The 24,663-nt window shown below is 35.8% G+C and overlaps 1 protein-coding gene across 1 annotated transcript in view; it reads left to right on the forward strand.

Moving 5' to 3' along the window:
• The window catches only part of LOC148949263 (uncharacterized), an 86,163-nt gene extending 64,180 nt beyond the window's left edge, over window positions 1-21,983 (forward strand). The window contains exon 3 of the mRNA XM_089092897.1: window positions 21,713-21,983. Coding sequence (XP_088949023.1) covers window positions 21,713-21,862 — 150 coding nt within the window. The 3' untranslated portion in view covers window positions 21,863-21,983. The remainder of the gene's footprint in view (window positions 1-21,712) is intronic.
• The last annotated feature ends 2,680 nt before the right edge of the window (window positions 21,984-24,663 follow it).

A 24,663-nucleotide genomic window follows, 5' to 3' on the forward strand; every position in this document is an offset into this window, starting at 1 on the left:
GTGAATGGAAGTGAAATCACTGATAAACAGGAAATGGCTGATGAATTCGGAAAATATTTCACGAACATAGGCGCGAGTATTAAGGAAGACGTAGCTAAAAAGTCTAGAAGACATCTGTTAAAGTCCTTTATTGATAATCGAGGCGAAGGGCACAGTTTTTCGTTCGAGAAGTGCACAGCAAAGGAGATCGAGAGCACAGTGAAAGGACTGAAGTCCAATTCTGCCGGAATAGATGGACTTAATCTTAGGGCTGTAAATGCTATCCTAGTTTATATATTACCTTGTCTAGCTGACTTAATAAATCTATCACTCCAGACCGGCGAATTCCCTAGTGGTCTTAAACTAGCAAAGGCAATACCATTGTATAAAGGGGGGAAGAAACAAGAACTATCGAATTGGTGACCGATTTCGTTATTGCCCATTTTTTCTAAAATCTATGAAAAGATAATTCACAGGAGACTGTATGAATATTTGGATAAACTAGGAATATTGTGTGACAGCCAATTCGGATTCCGCAGTAAACATTCTACTAGCCATGCTGTTCATCATCTTCTGGATGTAATCAATGGAACTCTATAAAAAGGTCTTATTCCTTTAACGATCTTTGTTGACTTCAAAAAAGCCTTGGACACTGTGGATTTTGAGTTGCTGCTGTGTCGCCTATCTAGTCTGGGGATAAAAGATGTTTGCTTGGATTGGTTTAAATCATACTTGTATGGAAGGTCAACTAAAGTAATGATAGATGACATAGTTAGCGGAGTCTATCCTGTAAAATGTGGAGTTCCTCAGGGCTCAGTCCTTGGTCCATTACTCTTTCTCGTATACATAGATACTCTGAGGTTCTACATGCCTGAAGCAACTGTTACAGTATTTGCAGATGATACTGCTTTGACGATTTCTGCACAGTCACTGGAAGAACTAGTGGATAAAGCAAACCGAACGCTGGAAAACCTTTTGGTGTTTACCTCCTTGAGTTACCTTGCTGTTAATACTTCTAAGACAAATTATATGATTTTTAGTAGGGTAGGAAAAATTGTAAATAGTGCTTCCGTAGTATTTGATAATTTGTCGCTTTCACAGGTTTTTGAAAATAAATATTTAGGATTTTATGTTGATAATAATTTGAGTTGGAAGAAGCACATAAATATGATTTCTTCTAAACTTGCACGAGGTCTTGGAGTGATGCGGCGTTTGAAACATGTGTTACCCTTAAGTGTTTTAAGAAATATATATCATACTGTTTTTTATCCTTTTATTGTTTATGGTTGCTGTATTTATGCATATAATTTTACTTCAAATATTAAAAGACTGCAGATTCTTCAGAATAAGGCACTACGAGTACTGGGTGAGTTTGTTCAGTATGAGCATACGCGGGAATCTTTTATTAGTTTTAGAATTTTAAATATTCATCAGATCAGGGACCATCAGGCGGGAGTGTTTACTTACCAGGTGCTTAATAGATTATCTCCAGAATATTTTAGAGATTTTTTTAAGTTTAATTCTGATTATCATCATCATCATCATCATCATCATATTATTATATTCGAACACACTACTCTCTTTAAGAAAAACAATTACTTACTTCACATTAAACAAACTGGCTTATGAACTTAATTTGACACTTATACAAATATCAAGGTGAGATACTTGATTTGAACCCCATATCCTCGAAATGTTCGTTCGACTCTTAAATTGGTCTTAAACTCACTGCAGCACGAAACCGACTGAGGCCAACACAACCAAGCGAGCTCCTCCTCCATCTCAACCTATTCAAAGTCTTCTTCTTTACAACTTCCAAAGAAGTTCCCAATGTCCTCAAACCTTCACCTACGCCCCCCCCCCCGTTCAGAGACGACCTGCGTTTTGCTTGGCCCTAGATGTTTGCTCGACAAGGTTAATCTTGAACAATCTGTCATCCTTCATCCTTAGAACGTGCTCTATCCATTCCAACTTATCCATTGCTTATCCGTGCTCTATCCATTCCTTTCATTATAGCCCTAGAAAGTGAGATTTATCCCCATTTTTCGTACTGAATAATGTTTTAGATACGGTCAGTTAGTCTTGTACCCAAAACAATCCGTAGTTAATTTCCTTTGGAAAATATCTAGCAAATCCTCCTCCTTTTTTATAGCACTCACGCTTCAGAAACATACTTGACCACCGTCATCACTGTAGCTTCCAATATTTTAATCTTGATGCGAAGACTTATCTTTCAATTCTTCCAAACTTTTTTCAACGGTACGTCGGTAAGACTGCGCTTGATCACGGTTCAAATCAATAGAGTCACACATCGAGAGAATTGCAACGAGCAAAGACGAAGAGGTTACAAGATTGGTTGTTCGGTCAGTTAAGTTAATGACTTTGTTGAGTGAACAGAAATGAAGAAAAATCGTGACATAACCTTTTTTCGTGCCCGAGCGAACCTAAATATCTGATTATAATGTTATTGAAACTTTTGCAGATTGCTTCTTATGCCCCTACAAACATTTTACTAAACATACAAATGTGATCTTCTTCGAAGGTTCCAAAGAATATTTCCAAACGAAGTTTCCAAATGAAGAGAAATCATGACATAACCCATTTTTTGTGCCCAAGCGAACCTAAATATCTGATATTAATGTTATCGAATCCTTTGTGGATTGTTTCTTATGCCCCTACAAACATCTTACTAAACATACATGTGTGAAATTCTTCGAAGGTTCCAAAAAATATTTTCAAATGAAGGTTCTAAATGAAGAGAAATCGTGACATAAACCTTTTTTCGTGCCCGAGTGAACCTAAATATTTGATGTTAATGTTATCGAATCCTTTGCGGATTGTTCCTTATGCCCATACAAACATTTTACTAAACATCCATGTGTGATCTTCTTCAAAGGTTCCAAACGATATTTCCAAACGAAGTTTCCAAATGAAGAGAAATCGTGACATAACCGTTTTTTCGTGCCCGAGTGAACCTAAATATCTGATGTTAATGTTATCCAATCCTTTGCGGATTGTTCCTTATGCCCCTAAAAACATTTTACTAAGCATACAAATGTGATCTTCTTCGAAGGTTCCAAAGGATATTTCCAAACGAAGTTTCCAAATGAAGAGAAATCTTGACATAACCCTTTTTTCGTGCCCGAGCGAACCTAAATATCTGATGCTAATGTTATCGAATCTTTTGCAGATTATTTCTTATGCCCATACAAACATCTTACTAAACATCCATGTGTGATCTTCTTCGAAGGTTCCAAAGAATATTTCCAAATGAAGGTTCTAAATGAAAAGAATTCGTGACATAACCCTTTTTTCGTGCCCGATTGAACCTAAATATCTGATGTTAATGTTATCAAATCCTTTGCGGATTCTTCCTTATGCCCCTACAAACATTTTACTAAACATAAATGTGTGATCTTCTTCGAAGGCTCCAAACCATATTTTTCGTGTTTTAAATAAATCGTCAGCACTTAACTAAATTTCTTAACTATCCTTTCTATAGAGGCCTTGAACTTCGAAAACCTCTTATTCTTTTTTAATATGTAGGAAACAAAATTGAAAATTTCAGTTGAGTCTACTGAGTTCTGCTTCTGAGGTCACTGCTTTTTACAGATTTTGTATTGTCTTTTCAATCCAAACAGCCTGCAGAAGTAATCTTCAAGACTTATAGAATCTTGTCAGCAAAGCCTTCAAAAACTGGGACGATGCAATCGAATTTCGTACAAGTCATCAGTAAAAGACAGCTTCACAAAACAACAAAACTGCATACAACGTCATTTTTGTTTCAGAGGAGAGGAAGAATAGCATCGTCGATCAGTTAGTTACAGCAAGGAAAATGCAGGTTGAGGATAATTGTCAAAAATTGAATTCAACGGTTGAAGTTAGAACTTTTTTTCAAAAGTAAAAGCTTGATCGCTGGAGTAACATATATTTTCTTTCAATTTTAATCCAGGAACAGAATCCACTCGCAACAATGGCAACTTCGAAGCTCTTTTGCGGATTAAGGAAGTTAATGTAAAGAAATGTGTTCTTTTGGTGGCTGAAAATGCCATATATGTTTCATCGACGATTCAGGATGGTCTGGTTACGGAGTTCGACGAACTATTTCAGGAGTTGGCTGTCAAAAAAGTGAACCCAATTCCTGTATTTCAGTGCCGGTTGATGAAACAGTGAAGCAACCATCTATTTGCGCTAGCTACATTTCCACTGAGAACCTCCATGAAGTTTCTAGGTTTTGTGTTGGTCACTAATTTAACTTCGCACGTCCTTCCTTCCTCAGTTCTTCGGTTTTCTGAAAAGCTTGAACTTAGTTTGAAACGATGGTTTTAGGGGTTTTGGCGTCAGACCTCCATGCTTGAATAGTGCCCCAAAGCACTTCATGTGCATTGTAGTAGAAATATTTTTGAACTTTGTCTAGTCTTTACAGCCTTTACGCATTTATTTAAAAATGGTCTCAAGTCTACAACTTTTACGGCGTTTCATCTTCCAGAACCCAGTGTAAACAAAAAAAAAATGAAGAACGTCTACCGGATTTACAAAAACAGAGTATGACTGGAATCTGTGTAAGAAAATAGGTTGAGCGGTGCGGATCAATTATGGGTTTTCTTAGCTCTATCAACCTTTCTGTGATCTCTTGTGCTCTGTCTTCTCTTCAAGCTTGCGACTTCAGCTTTTCCAAATGTATTTTTCTTCTTGCTGCTGTCCTTGCAACGTTACCTGCAACCAATGCTACTCAAGACGAAAGTTTCTTTACGCTTAGAAGGGCAAAAACTTGGCTATGTAGTTCAACTGGACAAGAAGAGCTGGGTGGTATAGCCTTTTTCGCTATGCATAGAAAAATTTATTTTGCCTCGAAAAGTTAGTAGCCATTTTACAGCGAAGAAAAATCATCGTATAGACTCTCTTCTGTTAACACTGATTGTATTGAACTTGACAAACCTGACTTTGCAACACTCGCCTTGAAAAAAAAACACAAACATTCAACAATAGGCCTAGTGGAGGTGTCCGCAAGTAATGAAGTAACGGTTAGAGCTAAGAGCTTAGGTTTTAGCTTATGCGAAGCCATTTGACAAAGTCCAGGGAGAGAAACTCATTTGCCTTCATTCTTTTGCTAGCCCCCCCCCCAACCTAACGACAATCCTGGATGTGGACACGTGCTTATGTTTTCAGAACTAAAAACATGATATTAATATATTCAGTAGCTTTCAGAGAAAAAGTGGAACACCTAGAAGTTGAAAAAAAAATCGAACCCTTTCTCCAGAAAGAAAACTTCGAAATGACCCTCCTCCCCCTGTGAAGAGAAATAAAAACCAGGCGATAAAATAAACCTTTCTTAAAGATTTTACTAGGTCTTGTTAATATTCCTTACACCCTTCCCCCAAACCTCAGCATTAGGTCAGACCAGTGCAAAGCAGTATTTACATCTTAGAAAGGCGGCTTAAGTAGTGGTCAAATCATAAGTTGAAGAACATTCGCGTATGTAAATTTTTATTGTTTGTAAGGGGTCGGGGATGCATTCTGGCTGTCTACTAGATTTTGAACTTGAGAAATATTTGAAATATCACTCATTAATTTGAATCCAAATACCGCATATTTAAATACAGATTAAAATACGTACCTTACTTAAGACATTTTGTTTCAACTATATACATGCATGTATATTCTAAGTCCAGTAGATAAGCATCGTGGCCTTTAGATGACCCTTCTCCCAACATCTGAAGATCTTTAATAATTCCTCAGCATTTTTAATATTTTTAATTTTTTCAAAATTTTCTGTACAAATCAGATGCTTTTTTGTATGTTCGATTGTTTGTTTACCCATTTCTAGAATCTGGGCCATGAACAGGAACAGAAACTAACATGCATTAGAAGGAGTATTGCCACCACCTTCACTCAACCTTCTGAGCCTGAAAGGATATAATTCACTCTTTACTTTGAAGCAAAGGGATTGAAGGCATCCAAAATGAATAATTTCTTATGACGTAAATCCTTATCACGTTGTTTTTTTACTGTTGAGGTTTTTCAGCAAATGGAAAAATATATCTCTGTACGCTTACTTAAAGCCTACGAAGTAGAGTTTTTTAAGGTGTCCCAACCTCCCACGTAAAACTTTATAATTGTTGTATGCTTTTAACTTAAGCTACTTATACCCGCATTGAAAAACTTAATTTTTTCATCTATTTATTCCAGAGCCCCCACTAGAGTTATGTTGTAGACAAAATACAGATCGAGAACACAAGAAAACTAGCAGAAAATTCGGACAAAAACTACGATCATTTTGATCTTGAAGTTTCAGTGCCATTACCAGAACAAAATTAATTAAAATTTTATGCCTTAAAAACCTAAGATACCCCCCCCCCCATCCATGAAAAAAATACTAGAGAAAAAAACAGACTTTTGTGGAAACCTAACGCATCCAGAGTTTTATTTACTTTTAAGAAAAGGAAAGTTGATAGTTCACTTATTCTTTTTAAAACAAATTCATTTTCTTCTTTTAGGACGGATCATTGGATTTTCCACTACATTTTCTGAGAATCTCTGTTTTTCAAAAATAAACCCTATTTTCTTTTGAACTTCCATTCTTCTTTCTTTAAAGTACCTTGCAGAAATGAAATTGGGAGGAAATGTGAATTTATCATTTGACAATTACTTTTTGTTGGGAAACTCGAGCACTTCCCTCTTTGTTTTAGCTTCAACTTTTATTTTATCATCATTTTGAGGTTTTTGTGTGGTTAAAATAAATCATTTCTAACGCAAAAAGCAAATAAGTTCTGATCTTTTTTGTTTTTCACTCTTCGTTTTTCAAATTCATTCGTTATCCTAGAATTTGTTTTCCATGCTGTACCGGTGACAGCCGAGCTTTTTTTTTTCTTTTACTGGCTGATGAATTGGAAGAACTCAAATTCAGAGAATTTAAAAATCTTTATCATTGCACTATATCCTATTTCACTCAATGGGCGATGGAAGCATTATAAATAAAAAAAAAACATATTTTCACAGGTTTATCAATTAATAGAGATATTGGTAATATAAATATTGATCCTATTTACGATATTATTTTAAAAATGAATCATATTCAAAAACAAAGTCTTGAAAAATGTCCAAGGGATTAGGTCAAGTAACTAATTTAAACGACTGGCAGCATCAAAAGCTTTTCATAAAATTATGTCGCAATAATATAATCTAGTTCTTTTGTTATTATACATTTTTAATCCAGTTACTTTTCTGGTATCATGAAGGTAGCTGCCAATTGTATACGTGAGTAATTGTATATTATATATTTTATGCTAGTCTATTTTAATTTTATATATATTTTTTAGTTTGTTTTTTTTGTCCGCTGAAGACGCCTTGTTGTATACGAGTGAAATATGTGTTAATTTTTAGTTCTATTCGTTTTCATTTACTAGCCATAGACCCGTTGGTCATCTCTAGATTCATTTCTCTGTTTTTGTCATGGCTGGCCAGTTCGGCTTTAGATCTCTTATTTTCCGTACCTTCAAGGTGCAAAAGCTTTTAACAAAGTTCATCAAAATTGTAACGGTTCAGCAGAGTTCACAAGAATAGCTTAGAAAACTAATTTTTGCAGAAAACTCAGCTAAAATGGCCAAATTTCTTAGATTTGGCCAAAAGATTAGCCCTTTTAGTAATAGTGCGCAACAGCGCTCCCAAAGTAAAGAGTTAAGTGAGTTTTATGTATTATGTATTATTTATGTATTTTTTCTTTTCTCCAGGGCACTGCGTATGGGAGGAGTTGTCTTAAGCCTTTGGAAGAGGTTCATTGGATGACAATTGAAAGATCCAGTGTTGTTTTTTTTTAAGAGTCAAAAGCGATTGGAGTGAAACAAACCCCCCTCTAACGTGTTTTCCCCTAAATTTGTCGGATTATAATTTTGAGATTGTCATTTTGTTCAGCATAGTTGAAAGATCCAATAACTATACCCATGAGGATGAAAATCCCCCTACAACCCTTGCAGCAAGGGCTGTAAATTATTCAATACTCCCATTGTTTACAATAGTATTTGTTATCAGGAAAGGGGGCATGTTTGACCCTTTGCGTCCATAGAGTCAAAGGTATTAAGATGAAGCTTTTAGGATGTGTTTAGAGGAGTGCTGAACTCCATCAAAACACACTGTGTGCATACAAGTTGTCAAAAGGACTTGTCTCCTGAATGGCTTTGGATATTCAGTTGGAACTTTAAGGGAAGGATAAGGGGGATGACCAATTGACTAAAAGGCAATATTTGCGCGCTACTACATCTTCTTCTGCTACTACTACTACTACTGCTACTACTACTATCACTGCTTCTACTACTATTACTACAACTACTACTACTACTATTACTACTACTACTACTGCTACTACTACTACTACTACTATTACTGCTGCTCCTATTGCTACAACTATTACTACTGCTAGAGCTCAGCGTGTTGAGGTTGAAGTTTCAGGAAAAGTTGAGGGGAAGATTAAATATTAGAGCGCACTATATGCAGACAGATTGCAAAAAAGGGCACATCAAGAATATCCTAGACATGACTTAAGAGTATTACGTTAAAGAGCATGATGAAGAGGAGGTTCCACTGACCAAAAGGCTATATGCACCTAATAATGCTACTACTATTACTATTACTACTATTGCTACTACTGTTGCACTTTGAGCTACTACTATTATTACTGCTACTGCTGCTACTATTACTGTTTATACCAGTACTGCTAATACCACTAAAAGTACAACTACTACTATGGTTAAGGCTCTAAGGTAAAAATCTTAGGGAATATTGATTGGGTAGCTGATTTAAATGTAAACAAACTATTTGCATTCAGGTTGTAAAAAGGGTGTATCAGCAACACTATAGGAACGGCTGACACTACTGCTACTGATACTATTGCTAATGCTACCACTATTGCTATTACTACTACTACTACTACTACTACCACTACTACTACTACTATTACTATTACTACTACTACTACCATAACTGCTGTCACTACTCCTATTCTTTCGTCTGCTTTTACTAGTACTACTACTGAAAGCGATGGTACTAAGGTGCAAATTCTAGGGAGTGTTAACGCAATGTTGAGCTAAATCAAAACATAATATGTGCAAGCAGGTTCTCAAAAGGGCGTATCGGCAAAATTCCAGGAGCCTCTTAGGGTATCAAGTTGAAACTTTCAGGGTATTTTGAGGGGGATATTGAGCTGACCAAAATGCTCTATGTGCAATCTACTACTACGGCTGCTGCGATTATTGCTACGACTGATGTTAATAGTATTGTGGTACGAATTTCAGGGAATGTTTAGGGACAGTCTCATTAAAATCAAAACAGTCTGCATGCATACAGGTCATCAAAAGGGTGTAGCTCATGAATGGCTTAGGGTATTAAGCAAGAGCTTTCAGGGAGCGATGAGGGGGATGATCAATTGACCAAAAGTCGATGAGTGCAAGTTACTACTACAACTAGTATCAGTACCACATTTATTATTACTACTGCTACAACTACTACTACTACTACTAATATTACTACTGGTGGTGGTGTAGCCACCGCTGGCACCAATATTATACCGGTAGGCCACAATGCCACCAATGTTTGAGTGGTAAGGTACGGTTGTCATCACTTATTGGTGCAAAAAAGGTGCTACACCACTTACTGGAGGGAAAAACCCCCGGCGGCACCCAATATTATAATGGGATGCCCGGGCTTACCACACTGGATCTGTAAATATCGGGTTTTGTAATACCCAATTTACAGTATACCCTGCCCCAGGGTATGATAAAGTGATCGAGCGGTCAAATGGCCACTTTAAGGCCAAGTGTTTACCCAACCCGGGCCACCACTAAAAATCTTAAACTATCTCCTAGGAGGTAACGAACACCCCTGTCAATATAATAATGACGGTATCTCGTAACTCTGTTCCTACCCTTTCTGGGTTCCTAGAAAATTAGTACACAGTTGTAGAAAACATCTTACTTGTAATCTTCCAAAGGTCACATATCACAAAAAGAATAGACTTCCCCAAACGGAGTTTAAATGCAGACTAACTCAAAAATAATATTCGTTCTGTACACAAACTTTGCAGAGGGATGGACCTTCGCTTGGCCCTGGCCAATCCTCTAAATCCCCATTCAAAATCCGTTGTACCTTTTCTTAACTTTACCTTTCAATGACTCAGACCAGGCAGTCCAAAATAGAATTTAGTTCAAAGCTTACTTGTTGTGAAAGAATCTAACTTAGCAACCAGAATTCAACTTGGGATTAAAAATTATCTTATAGGCAAATGTAACTGTAGAAAATAAAATAAGTCATTTATTTGAAAAGAAAAGAAACAGAGGTTGAATCCGAATACCTCGCACCGTAAGATAAATGACCACCAACGCGCCACGCTGGTCCACCCTTACAAATATAACGCCTAACTTCAAAATCACCAAACTTGTCTATTTTCTTTTCTTCTTTCTTTTGTACATCTCCACTGCAGCTAACCGTTGGCTTATGGCTTCACGACTATACCATCCCCTTGGCTTTGTTCCATTGCCATTCCGTATTTCTGTCCAACCAATCAAAGCTATTGTCTGTACAGCTCTATTTATCAAGCTTGGGATTTCAAAGAAGGAAGAATCCACGGGATTTGTGGAACTTTATCTTGCACAGCAAAATAAAAAATTTCTCGCTCTCACGAAATTTACATTTGAGAGGAGCAAAGAGTTAGTTTCTGGCACATTTGATGATGCCAGCCATCCTGAAAAATTGGCTGTAGTAGCATCTCAGTTTCCATCTGTGGAAACAACTCCACATCTCAATTAAACTGTAAATTGTCCATTGGCATAATTTCAAATAATCCAAGGCCGAAAGTACACAGGCCTGTGAAAACGACAAGGGTACTGGGAATGAAGTAAAATTTTGAGCGAACCACGAATCAACTTTTTTCTGGGTTCCTTCCCCTGGGATAACCAAATGCAGAATATGCGTTGATGCTAATTGAAGATGAAACTTAGATACTGAATATGGTTTGCCGGAAATAATCGTTGATTGCATTGAAGAATAACAACTATGAATAGGATTACTGGACACAGGTTTGGGTGAAGTATGAAGTAACTGGGAGCGAGTATCCCCCAAGGACCCCAGATCAGAGAGGCAAAACCTCGGTAAAGGGATCACAACTTGTCCGCCAGTTGTGGATTGAGGAAAAGGGCTATCTTTCGTGACTTCCCCAGAGGGAATCTTCCCCAAGGGATTCCTCCCCCTTGTAAAGGATCGAAATCTCTTTTGAGTTGATAATACTAATCTCAGATTCCTTCCGAAGTTTTTCCGGTCCAACCCGACATTCAATATCTCCCAACCTTTCGCCAGCTCGTTGTAGGTCGCTCATCTCTATTTTGTAATCATCTTGTTTTTTCCCCATGGGTCTTGGACCTCTCTATCCCCCCTATTATTTATGTTATCAAGGCACAGCCCATCCAACATTGTTTTTATTTTTCGCCACTGCAGGCTGAATCTCCAAATTTTGTCTCTTTTTTGCATTAATTTTTCTTTTTCAATTTTCTCAATTTTTTCCATGGCACAAAATAATAAATCATCGCTAAATTTGATTTAGACTCCAGTGTCCATCATCTTTGACTGCATTACTTCATTGTTTCTCCGTTAAATAACTCTTTTCTCCCTCTTAGTTTTCTTTTCTTTTGTAGTAGGATTAAATAAATCGTCATGAAATCTGAATTAGACTCCAGTGTCCATCATCTTTGACTGCCTTTCCTTATTGTAGTTCCGCCTTGCGTATTTTTTCTCTCTTTTAGTTTTCTTTACTTTTACCACAGAAACAAATATTTCGTTATCAAATAGGAACTGAACTCCGACATTTGGTTTTTCATATTGTACTAAAATTTCTCGAACTTTATGAGGAAAAGCCCGTACAATAAATATCGTCTCATTTTTCTTTGGTACAATCAGTGTTTCATTTTGGCCTATACTTGTTAGCGTCTCATATTCATTAAAAGTATATTGAAGTTTTCTATTTTCTGCAAATTTTCCTGAAAAATCATTTTCGCGCGTCTTATTTTCAATATTATGTTGTGTTTTTACTTCTGTATCCCGTTTTTGTGCATTATCAACATTTTGAACACGCGTATCAAGCATTTCTTTTTTCCGACAGGGCGGCACAGCCTCCCAATTTGTTTTATGGGCCAGTCCACCTCCCCCCCCGTAGTCAACGAAGTTGTATATTGTTCCGGGCTTCTAACCCATGCGGTTCTCTTATACGTTTGAAAATTTTCCCCTGCAATTATTTGCATTAGTTCTCTTCTATCCTCTCTATCTGCCTCTTCCTTTCGTTCTCTATCTATTCTTTCTTTCTCTCTTTCTTTTCTATCTCTCTCTCTTTCTTTTGTATCTTCATCCTCCTTTCTTTCTCTGGCTAGTCTCTCTTTCTCCATGAAATTTAATAGTTGCTGTATCGTATCTATTTGAGTACTTTTTCTCGAGCCCCTGCTGGATCATTCAACACTTCTCCTTCTACTCGGACTACTTTGATTCCGTCTTTCATTATTTCTTCATCATTCATTTTCTGAATCGGTTCGTTCTCTATCCGTATTTTATCTTACCCGTAACTCCCCTTCATTTGGCACAGCCTCTGAGGGGTGAGTTTGCATTGTTTTTTTACACATTATTTCTTCCTTGTTTATTTCGTACCCCCTCATTTTACCGTGTATACTCCTTTTCGATTATATTATCTCTTAATCAATTAGTCAATCTTGGCAAGTTCAACAATTGGCACACGCAAAAATTATGATACGTAATTACTATTGTCTATTGTCAACTCCGTGTAATGATATTCAACAATTTTTCAAATAACCGGAATATTTAGGCTTCATTAGGGAATAACGACTTCTTTCGCAGCAATCAATTTTACGCGAGTGAAATATATCTCCGAAAAACGACTTAACAGGGGTTGGACAAGAAGGTAAACTGAAAAACCGTGCGAATATTCCGCTCGTGAATTAGCTGGACTAAAACTCAAACAGGGAAACTACCCTGTAAAACAAATCACGTAACCTCCCTGGATACTCGTACTCCAAATATAATCTTCTCCTAGGCAGATTACTCAATACGACAGGTGCCTCCCACCTTCCTTGTCCAATGTGCTCACAAACTGACAAATCCTCCTAATTTGCCGTTTACAATACTCTTAAAACCTTCGTCACTGAAGATTATATCTAAGTCCGCCAATTCGCTCAAATAATAACCCAGCCTTCAACGTTTTCATATCTGTGCTTAAACCCTGTAATATTTTTCAATACGGATATTCACCACTGTAAACTCAAACTCAATTAATTTCACGTTATTCTTTTTTATATTTGTCCAACAAGGCACAGCCCGTTATAGACCTTCATAATTCTATGAATTGATTGCGTATTTTTGTCTTTTTATATATATTCACAATAGGCTACTCCGTAGGCTAAATTAACTTCTCTCTTCGAAAACGCGGAATTCTTTTACTATCAGTGCTGTTGATAGCTCCTTTTCTTGCTGCCACCAGTGTTGTAGCCACCACTGGCACCAATATTATACCGGTAGGCCACAATGCCACCAGTGTGGAAGTGGTAAGGTACGGGTGTCACCATTTATTGGTGCAAAAATGGTGCTACACCACTTACTGGAGGGGAAAGCCCTCGGCGACGCCCAATATTACAATGGGTACCCGCACTCTCCACAACGGTTCTCTAAATATCGGGTTTGAAAATACCCAGTTTACAGTATACCCTGCCCCAGGGTATGATAACGTGATTGAGCGGTCAAATGGCCACTTTAAGGCCAAGTGAGTACCCAACCCGGGTCACCACTAAAAATCTTTAACTATCTCCTTGAAGGTAACGAACCCCCATGTCAATATAATAACGACGGTATCTTGTAACTCTGCTCCTACCCTGTCTGGGTTCCTTGAAAATTAGTACACAGTTGTAGAAAATATCTTACATTTTATCTTCCAAAGGTCACATATCACAAAAGGAATAGGCTTCCCCAAACGGGGTCTAAATGCAGACTAACTCTAAAATAATATTCGTTCTGTACACAAACTCTGCATAGGGGTGGACCTTCGCTTGGCCCTGGCCAATCCTCGAAATCCCCATTCAAAATCCATTCTACTTTTTCTTAAATTTACCTTTCAATGACTCAGACCAGGAAGTCAAAAATAGAATTTAGTTCAAAGCTTACTTATTGCGAATACATGTAACTTAGCAACCAGAATTTCACTTACGATTAATATTTAAGTCACTGGTAAATGTAATTACAGAAAGGGAAATGGGCAATTTATCTAAAAAAAAAAGAAGCATGGGTAGAACCCCAACAACTACTACTACTACTACAAATACTACTACCACCACCACTACAGCTACTACTAATACTACTATTACGACTTCTAATGCAAATACTACTACTACAACAAGTACAAATACTTCCTCCACTGCAACTACTACTATAACTAATGGTATTAAGGTTAAAATTTCAGAGAAGGCTAAGAGGAAAGTTAAACTCAATCGAAACGCAATCTGTTTATGTATGTTGTCAAAAGAGTGTATCAGCAATATCTTAGGAACTGCTAAGAGTATTTAATTGAAACTCTAAGGGCATGATAAAAAGGACATTCAACTGACCCAAAAGCAACGTGCGTATACTATTACTGCTACTAGTGCTACTTTTGTAACTGTTACTACAACTGCTACTAATTCTACCACTACAGCTACTACTATTGTCCAAGCTAAGTGTAGTAAGGTAAAAATTCCAGATAATATTGAGTGGGAAGTTGAATTAATGCAAAGTACACTATGCACATGCAGGTTGTCAAAAGTGGGTATCTCAAGAGGGGCTTGGGATATTCCGTTGGAATTTTCAGGGAATGATAAGGGGGATGATCAATTGACAAATAGGCAATACGTGCCAGCTACTGATATTACTACTATTACTACTACTGCTACTACTGTTACTACTACCACAATTACTACTACTACTAAAGGTCAGGATATTAAGGTTAAAAATTCAGGGAATGTTAAGGGGAAAATTAACTATATCAGAATACACTATATGCATACAGTTTGTCAAAAGGGCGTATCAGCAATATTTTAGGAACGGCCTAAGAGAATTAAGTAAAGGCTTTAATGGTAGGATGAAGGGAAGGCTAAATTGACCAAAAGGTAATATGTTCATACCACCTTTACTTTTACTACTATTGCTGCTGCTACTACTGCAACTACTACTACTAAAAATGCTGCTATGACTTCCACTAAGGTTAATGGTTTTAAATTAAATATCTCAGGGAGAATTGGGAATTTGAATTAAATCCAAACACACTATTTGCACACAGGCTATCAAAAGGGTGTATAAGGAAACCTTAGAAATGGCTTACACTATTAAATTGGAACTTACAGATCATTTTGTGTAGGATGTTGAACTAACCAAAGGACAACATTTGCATGCTACTACTACTACTTCTACTGCTGCGACTACTATTATTACTATTGCAACTATTGCTACTGATACTCCTACTACTGGTACTACTACTAGTACTGCTACTACTATTCCTACTGCTGTTACTATTAATGGTACTACTAAAACTAAAGGTATTAAGTTGAAAATTTCAGGGAATGTTGAGGCGATGTTGAACTAACTCAAAACATACTATATGAAGGAAGGTTGTCAAAAGGAAGGTATAATAGTAAATTATTTTACTGGCATATCAATAAAGTGAGGGGTAGTAGTCAATCTTGACTTGTTCCATTTAAAGATAGGAACGGGGGGCACAATCATGGTTGCAGCGGCAGCTGCAACCTAGTAAAGAGCGAACCACAGCCCATAGTTATCAAAAGTTGAAAAACATGCTTTCAAAAAAACTGTCTAGTGAAAAACAATTTCCATTTGACACTGAATCAGGAATGATAACATTTGTTTCGGTTAATCTTAGAAGTAAAAGTTTATTTCGAAAAGAAATTTATGGTGATTTCGAAAAAGAGCCTGAAACTACTTGAAAATGGCGTCAAATCAAAATAAAAAGTGCACCATTGGAATCAGCATGGTCGAAAGCCTTTTGTGGGATAATTACAGTCCCCCACCTTGAGCAACAAGGAAAATTACTTTTTTTCATGGGTAGCCCTGCTGTGTCTCCTTTTTTCTTTCTTTTTTTTCTAGAAGGGCTAGGGGGTGGCCAGAGCATCATAGAGGTGTGTAATAGCTCATTCGAAAGGGCATTAAATTTGTAAGTGCCCTTTTTAAGTGACCAAAAGATTGGAGGGCAAATAGCCCCCCCCCCTCCCTACAGGCCCCCCCCAACAAGTCCTATAAAAATTTTGAGATAGCCATTTTGTTTAACATAGTTCAAAGGTTCAACATGTATAGTTTTGATGATGATATGGCCCTCCATAGTCCCTGGGGAAGGACTGTATGTGGTATCGGGCGTATCGATATCGCGAGTATCGGTATCGTGCGTATTTGTATCGCATGTATTGTATTGGGAATATCGATATCTGCTGTTGTTTATTTTCAGTCATTTTTTAGGCTCATTTTTTAAAGCATGTCCCGGTGAGGTGTCATGGTTGCAGCGGCAGTTGCAACCTATTAAAGAGCAAAACACCGCCAATAGTAACCAAAAGTTAAAAAACGCGTATTGAAAAAAACTGCCTAGTAAAAAAAAAATTCTCATCTGACATTTACTCAGGAATGTAAAATATTATTTCAGTTTGTCTTAATAGTAAAAGTTTATTTCGAAAAGAAATTTATGTTGATTTTGAAAAAATCCTCAAAACCACTCGAAAATGTCGTCAGATCAAAATGAAAAGTGTACCATTGGAATCAAAATGGTCAAAACCTTGTACAGTGAAGTTATAGTCCTCCTCCCTGAACAACAAGGAAAATCACTTTTTTGCATCGGTAGCACTGATCTGTCTCCCGTTTTGTTTTTTTTTCTTTTTTTTTCTTTTTTTTCAACAGGTCTAGCGGGCTACTAGAACATCATAGAGATTGCTAATGGCTCATTCAAAAACTGTTTCTCATATCTACGTACTTTTTTATAAATTTTGCCATCTGCAAGTGCTATATGGAACTAAAATGGCACTTTTTGTGCTATTTCTCAAAGGGTTTCACCGTAAATAGGCTATATCAATCAACACGGTTTGAACTTCAAGAGTAGTTTGAAGTTTCTTGAATATCATTTTAAATTTGACTATAGGACCAGAGAAAGGGACTACAATTCCAAGAGAAATCCTCTCCAAACGTAAAATTTACCATCCCAAGAGGAAGAATGCCAAATAAAAGGATTTTGTTGAAGATTTTAGGGTTTATCTTCCCAAAATTTTTCTTCCCATTGAAGCTTCTTTGATCCCTGCTGAAAATTTCCTTTGGACAATTCCCAGCAAAATCCTCACCATACATAAAATTGACCACCCCAAGAGGAAGAATGCCAAATAAAAAGGATTTTGTTGAAGATTTCAGGGTATATCTTCCAAAAATTTTTCTTCCCACTGAAGCTTCCCCCTCCCTCCTACAGAAAACTCCCCCGCAAAAATGTCCTTGGGTTTACAAATAACATATAATTTTTTTTTGGGGGGGGGGGGGAGTGAGAGGATAAAAAAACGCTCCAAAAATGTGAATTTGATATATATAATCCCTCTTGATTGATTACTGGGAATACTTCTGGTCTACGCTGTTATTATGAAATAAAACCAATTCAGATGTGGCTGATTTGCCTTTTTGAGCCTTAAAAAGTACCAATAGAGACTGAGGCTGAGTGAAAAAAAATACGGGCAGATTTGCCTAAAAAGCCATAATGAAGAAATGGCCTTAAACTTTATCTCAGAGAATGATTTAAACTTGCTTAAAAATGAGAAAATATTCCTTTTTGCAAAGTATTCCCACAAATATTCAGTGAAGCCTATATTAGAATCCAGAAAAAAGATAAAGGTCAATTCAATTGGAAAACTCAGAGAATCATCTAAGCTTGTGCAAAAATAGGAAGATTTTCCTATTTTTCATGATGGGGATCATGAATAAATCATGATCAGGAATAGGAATCAGCATGGTCCAAAACCTTTTGTTGGATAATTACAGTCCCCCACCTTGAAGACAAAATTGCTACTAAATTTAATTTTTTAAAAACAAAGGAAATTTATTTTCATATCAAAACAAAGAATCATAAATCACTAGATTTAGGTAAAAATTACTAGTTTTAGAACGAAAACCCCTAGCTAGAAAAAAATCACTAGGCAAAATAAAAAATTACTAGAAATAGTGATAAATCATTATGGGTGGCAACCCTGCTTCTCCTGCGCACTCCCTTCAATAGAATATTAGTAATTTCTTATATATATTCAATGTTTTGAATGATATTTTGTTTCAAATTTTATTTCTTCAGAGAGAGAAGGGGCAATTCTTTATGGCATCAGTGCCTGCCTTAGTAAATATGATCAAATATTTGAATAGAACAAGCTATCAACATAAATATTTTCCATTCACAACCTGAGGGAAATAATAATAGACTTACCATTTTTTGTTGGAAATCAGTCGTTGAATCCATGGAATTCATTTTTTCTTCAATTTATGTACTTAGTGAATATGAGCTAGTTCAAAATATGAAAGATGAATTGTTGAAAATTTTCGTGTTCTTACATGACATAAGAAATATTGTATTCTAGGAAGTATTTTCATTGCTAATTGCTAAACTTCTAAATGTGACCTACTTTCTCCATATTCTCTAGGGAGTGTTTTCTGCTATTTACGAATTGTTTCGGCGAATAGCGGAAATATATTGTTCTTTGATATAAGGGGGAAATGCAAGTTTTTGATAAGCTGAGTAGGGAAAGAAAAATAGAAAAAATATTTATATAAAAAAAAAAAACATAAAAAAAGGTAGGATGGTACATAGGATGCAAAAAGGTTACAGCTTCTCTTCATAAGGGCTTAAAATTGAATTCACGGAAAAAACAATTATTATATAGGCATCGAGTGGTATGTTCACTTGAATCATAGGTCATATTTGTGAATATTTTCAACTGAAACTAAGAAGTGATATTAAAACTTAAAACGAGCGTACATTATTCCGTATAAATAAATAAGATCATGGCAGCGCTGATTCTGCATTAAATTTTAATAAAAAACGAGCAAAGATTAATTTAAAAAAACAAAGTTTTTCCGAGGAAAGTAAAGAGCGAAGTTGAAACGTAAAAAGGGCAAAAATTATTACTTCACAGCCTATTTAATATATATTAATATAACAAGTACAAGACCAACTAATTATGTTTTCCTATGCTTTTAGGATTATACAAAACTAGTGCTTTACTGAAAACACAAAATAATATAGGACTTTTGGTACAGTAAAAGCAAACCAATTAAGAACACTTTCTATAGAATCAAAGCATTATCAATACCTTTTAAGATCAATCCCTTTTAAGATAAAGCAACAAGGTTGCAGGAAAAGATATAGAGGAAAATGAAAAAGATTGTGATACCTTGGATGTGAATGAAGATTTATTTTGTGAGGAAGAATTAGCGACAGTAATGAAAGGATTAAAAAATAAAAAGGCTCCAGGTGGTAATAGTGTGGTAAATGAGTTTCTTAAATATGATGGTTCTAAGATTTGAAATAATTTACTGAAGAATATGAATATGATTTTAGAAAAGGGGGAAGTACCTAGCGATTTTAGGAAAACCTTAATTAAACCCCTGTATAAGAAAGGTGATAAGAGTGAGTGTGGTAATTATTGAGGCTTTAGTCTAGTCTCTGTAGGTAGTAAATTACTTAGTAATATGATACCTTTTAGACTGAGAGATACTGTAGACAAAACTATAAGAGAAGATTAGTGCGATTTAGAGAAGGCAGAGTATGCGTCGACCAAATTTTCACTCTTAGGTTAATAATTGAAAAGTATCTCAGTTATCAAACACCTTTGGTCCATAGTTTTATAGATTATGAGCGTTCGATTCTTTTGATAAAAGAGCTTTAGTGAAGGTCTTATCTTTTTATGGTATACCAGACAAATGCATTTTAAACTTATTAGTCCTATGTATAAGAACAACACTACTGCGCCTGGTTTGTCAGCACCTGGTTTCGCATTAAATCAGGAATTAAGCAGGGTTGTGTTCTATCCCCCTTGAGCATTTTGATGGATTTGGTCTTAAGGGGCACAGGAAACACAATGTGAGACTATGCAACCAAATGGGGAGGAAAAACTCACCTGGACTTAGATTATGCTGATCATTTAAGCATCCCGAAGAAAGTGTGAGCAAAATGAATAAACTTCTAGAGGTTTAGCGAGCTCAGGATGCAAGAATAGGTTTGAAAATTAATGTTAAGAAGGCTAAGTCACTAAGGCTAGGAAAAAGTGAAGATGAAAAGGGGACGTTGGGTAACGAAAAGATTGATCATGTGGACAATTTTACTTACCTGGGTAGTATTATTAGTAGACGGTGGGAGCAGTGAATATGTCAAAAGTAGAGTAGCCAAGGCTCAGGGTGTTTTTTCATAGTTAAAACAAGTTTGTAAAAATAGGAAGATATGTCTGCAAACCAAGATTAGAGTATTGGAAGCTACAGCGATGACAGTGGTCAAATATGATTCTGAAGCATGGGTGCTCCGAAAAGTGGATGAAGATTTACTTGATCTTTTCCAGATAAATCGCCCACGAATAATTATAGATACTTCGCTGACTGACCCTATTTCAAACAGTAGGCTGTACAAAAAATTGTGGGTCAACATCGCTTTCTAGGGCTATAATGAGAGATAGGTTGAGATGGCTAGGGCACGTTCTGCGGATTAAGGATGACAGATGCACAAGATTGACTTTTTTGGTCAACCGTCTAGGGCTAAACGGAAAGCATGCTGTCCGCGGTTGGGGTGGGAGTATGTCGTAAATAAAGATGTAAAAGAAATAGGAACTTTCTGGGACTACCTAAAGATAGAGCCTTTGAATAGATTGGGATGGAGGAGGAACGTGCGTAGCTGTGTTGGCCTCAGGTAGCTTGGTGCTGCGGTGAGTTTTTAGTAGCAATAGTAGTAGTGTCAAAGGGACGTATCAGCAACATCCCAGACACTGCTTAGGATATTAAGTTTAAGGATATTAATATTAATATAGATAAAGGGCATAAGCCACAACACTTTCGACCTAACAAAAACATATAAATTGGAGATACATATCACAAACTAATAACAAGGTATTACAAAACAGATGATTATCTGTATAAGAAATCTCGTAATGTATTACAACGGTATTATCAAGTAAACAAGGAAGTAATATAGCGTTTATCATTTAAAAATAGCATATTACACAGTAATAATAAAACAAAATAAAACAAACAATGGTCTAGACAAAGAATCATAGAATACATTACAGCGATGCTGTTAATTCTGCAAGAACAAAACACAAAGAACGATAATATGGGGAAAAGGAGAAAAACTTAACACTCTATCAGGCAGGGAAATGATTCTTGAAAAACGGTATCACATGGTAGGCCATTCCAGTGTCCAGCAACTCAATAATTTAATGAAATTTGGCCAATTTTTGTCTGGTTTTTCTGCTTAAATATTACGATGGTTCTTCCGGTTTTCAAAATAATGGCTAAAATTAAACGATAAATTCAGCAGAACATCATAAAACTCCATGGTAATTGAATAAGCTTCTTCAAAATATCAATATCGCTAAACATATGTTAAGGCACTATTCAGTATACGAAACAGATTATCTTGCACCGTTATTTTTTCCAGATTTACACAGCTGATCCTTGTCTTTTGAAGGAAGTTTCTTTTGGTGGTCTTATCGGAGAATCCAAATTTAGAAGTTCACAGACTCAAATAAGCTTTTCTAATCGCAATCTTGGAGAAGAGAACTCACTTCAGAACGAAAGTTCAGTCTGAAAATTAGTACGAAAAACTTTATTGAATCACAAAGTGCAATTAATCTGGAAGTTGGCTTTGATTTCCTCAAATGTTTGAAGTATTGAACAGATTTGCTTGTATTTTTTTCTTATAAAGGGTCAATAAAATCGTTTTTATTTTATCTTCTTATTATCATCAGTCATAGGTATCTCAGAAGTGTTCACATCACAGATAAGAAAAAAATCGTATAAAATAGTAGGAAAGTTAGGAGACATGAAAATTTGTTTTTAATCATTCAACGAATTTTGTTCCTTATTTTGTCATTCGTTTTAAGTCATCAACATCCTTCAGCCTCTACTTTTAAAAGAAAGGGTTAGATTTAGATATTTCAAAAAATAATCGTGTTTGCAGCGGTAGATTCAACCTATTAAAAGACGAATACGTCCCATAGTAATAAAAAGATTACCAGAAACCCCCTTTAAAATTGTGCACGATCGAAACACAAGGTACATCATCGGAACCACATTGGCCGAAAACTCTATAAAGGAAAATTATAGTCGCATGGCTTGAACAACAAGATAAGATAAAATTTATTAATCCTGAAATACACATACAATATTATATTTTACCACTCTCCCAAAGCCTCATTGGCCTGTAAAGAAGGGGGATGACGAGTCACATAGTCAGAAAAAAACTAAATAGACTGAATAGACTAAGTTAATTAAGTAGATTAAACAAAATCCAATAAAATAATAATATATAAGAAAAATAAGTAAATAAATAGATAAAAATAGATTTTAAGAAGCCAAAGTATTTTTATCATTTTTTTTGAAAAACTTGAATGAGTGCCACCTTCGAACTGATCCAAACATCTTATTCCATACAATAGAAGCCGCCGTTAAAGGATCAAAAACCTGACTTTACACAAGGAATCTGAATATGCTTCTTAGTGTTACGATGTTTTAGGGGCTGTGGCCTCTAAATAAAGTAAAATAACTAAATAAAATAACTAACTTAATCAATTAATAATATATAAGAAAAAAAGTAAATAAATAGATCAAAATAGCTCCTAAGAAGCCAAAGTATTTTTAACAATTTTTTTCAACAACTTGAATGAGTGGCACCTTCGTGCTGATTCAGGCATCTCATTCCTTACAATAAAACCCGTAATTAAAGGATTGAAACCAGACCTTACACAAGGAGTCTGAATATAATTTTTAGTATGGCGAAGATTTAGGGGCTGGGGGAGGTCACCATGAAGCAGAAAAAAGTAAGACGTGCACACGAAAGAATATACAGTGATTCGAGATCGAGTAAAGGGATAGCTCTTGGACAATTAGATTCCTGAATGAGGTTTCTAGAGTATTGTAAGCCTTAGAAATTGGTTTTAACAGAAAAGGAAAGGTTGAATTCGTCACTATTGGACAGTAAGATTGAATCAAGCAGTCAAAAGGATTTTCAAAATTGATCCAAAAAAAGTATGCTGGGGTTCTTTAAAATACCGAGACTCCTACATAATTATATCTTCATTTTAATCAAATCAACGTGACCCTTGAAAGGAAAATCTATTGGCTTGAAAAAAAACCTTGAAATTTAGTATTGGCAGCATATTTTATCTGTTTTTTTTTTCTTTTCCGCAGCTAGAAGGGAACTGGAACATCATAGAGGGCCGTTTAAGGGCTCATGTAAAGAAAATTGCTACGCATTGTGCCTTTTGCGATCAACAAAAAATAATATTTAAAATAAAATATTTTTTCACGAAAAGTTGCATTTTTGAATGCATATGATGAATGACATCATTACCGTAGGTTATAACCATAATTATTTTAAACTGTATTAAAAAATGAACTATAGCCAATAGTGTCTGAAGTATCAATATAAATCATTTTATGCATGATGATGCAAAACATTTTTGTTTCGACAAGATAATATAAAACAAATATCTTTTGAAAAGTTTCTTCCCTTGGGTATAGTGCAATATTTGACTATCTTCGCTGCCAGACTCTCTGTGGTTCGTCTTTTACTCTTCCAACTAAAAAAAGAACCATATGCTTTTTCCTGTGTGTAATTATCTTGGAAAAAATCTGTCTCGTCAACCATCTTAAGAGGAAAATGGTCAAGATTAAGGCCAATAATACTTTCATAGGGAAATACAGTAAAGAATGAACTCTAGCCCATAGTAACTGAAATATCAAAATGAAAACTATATTGCATGTTGATGTAACACACTTTTAACGACTCACAGTAACAACACGTCCCATACTAACCAAAATACAGACAGACACCCTGAAAAATCGCATCAGATCGAAAAACAAACTAAACCAATGAAAATACCTTGTAATAATAATAATTCTGCAGAGGAAAGAAAAAAATCAACAGATTCTGAGTGATAAAACTTCTTTGGGAAAAACACTGATTTGATTCTCTATGTGTCAGTAAGTATGATTATACTTTAAACTTCAAACTTGCTTTGTAAGACCCTACCAAGCTGATTGCAGTTGTCTTTGCTATAACGTTCAGTAAAGATTGATCATTTAGCTCACATGTTACGAATCTTATGAAAAAGGACAACTACAAGCTACAATCCTTAACCACATTATGTTGATTCGGGCTTCCTATAAAGCAATTATTGCTCGCGTACACGTGCTACGTACGCTCTTTTCTTGAATACACATGCCCAGTTTGGGAATTAAAGACGCATAACATCGACTAGGTGCAGGTCCCATTATAGTTTATATTCACTGGGCTTTTACATTTATCAATGTAAAGTGCTGGTTAATATTTCTTTATCATAGGCAGTGCTATCGCGCTGCCTAAGTAAAGAACGATGTTGGCACAAT

The sequence above is a fragment of the Artemia sp. Qi Xiang Cuo genome, chromosome 8 (assembly GCF_049724085.1).
Source record: "Artemia sp. Qi Xiang Cuo chromosome 8, ASM4972408v1, whole genome shotgun sequence".
NCBI lineage: Eukaryota > Metazoa > Arthropoda > Branchiopoda > Anostraca > Artemiidae > Artemia > Artemia sp. Qi Xiang Cuo.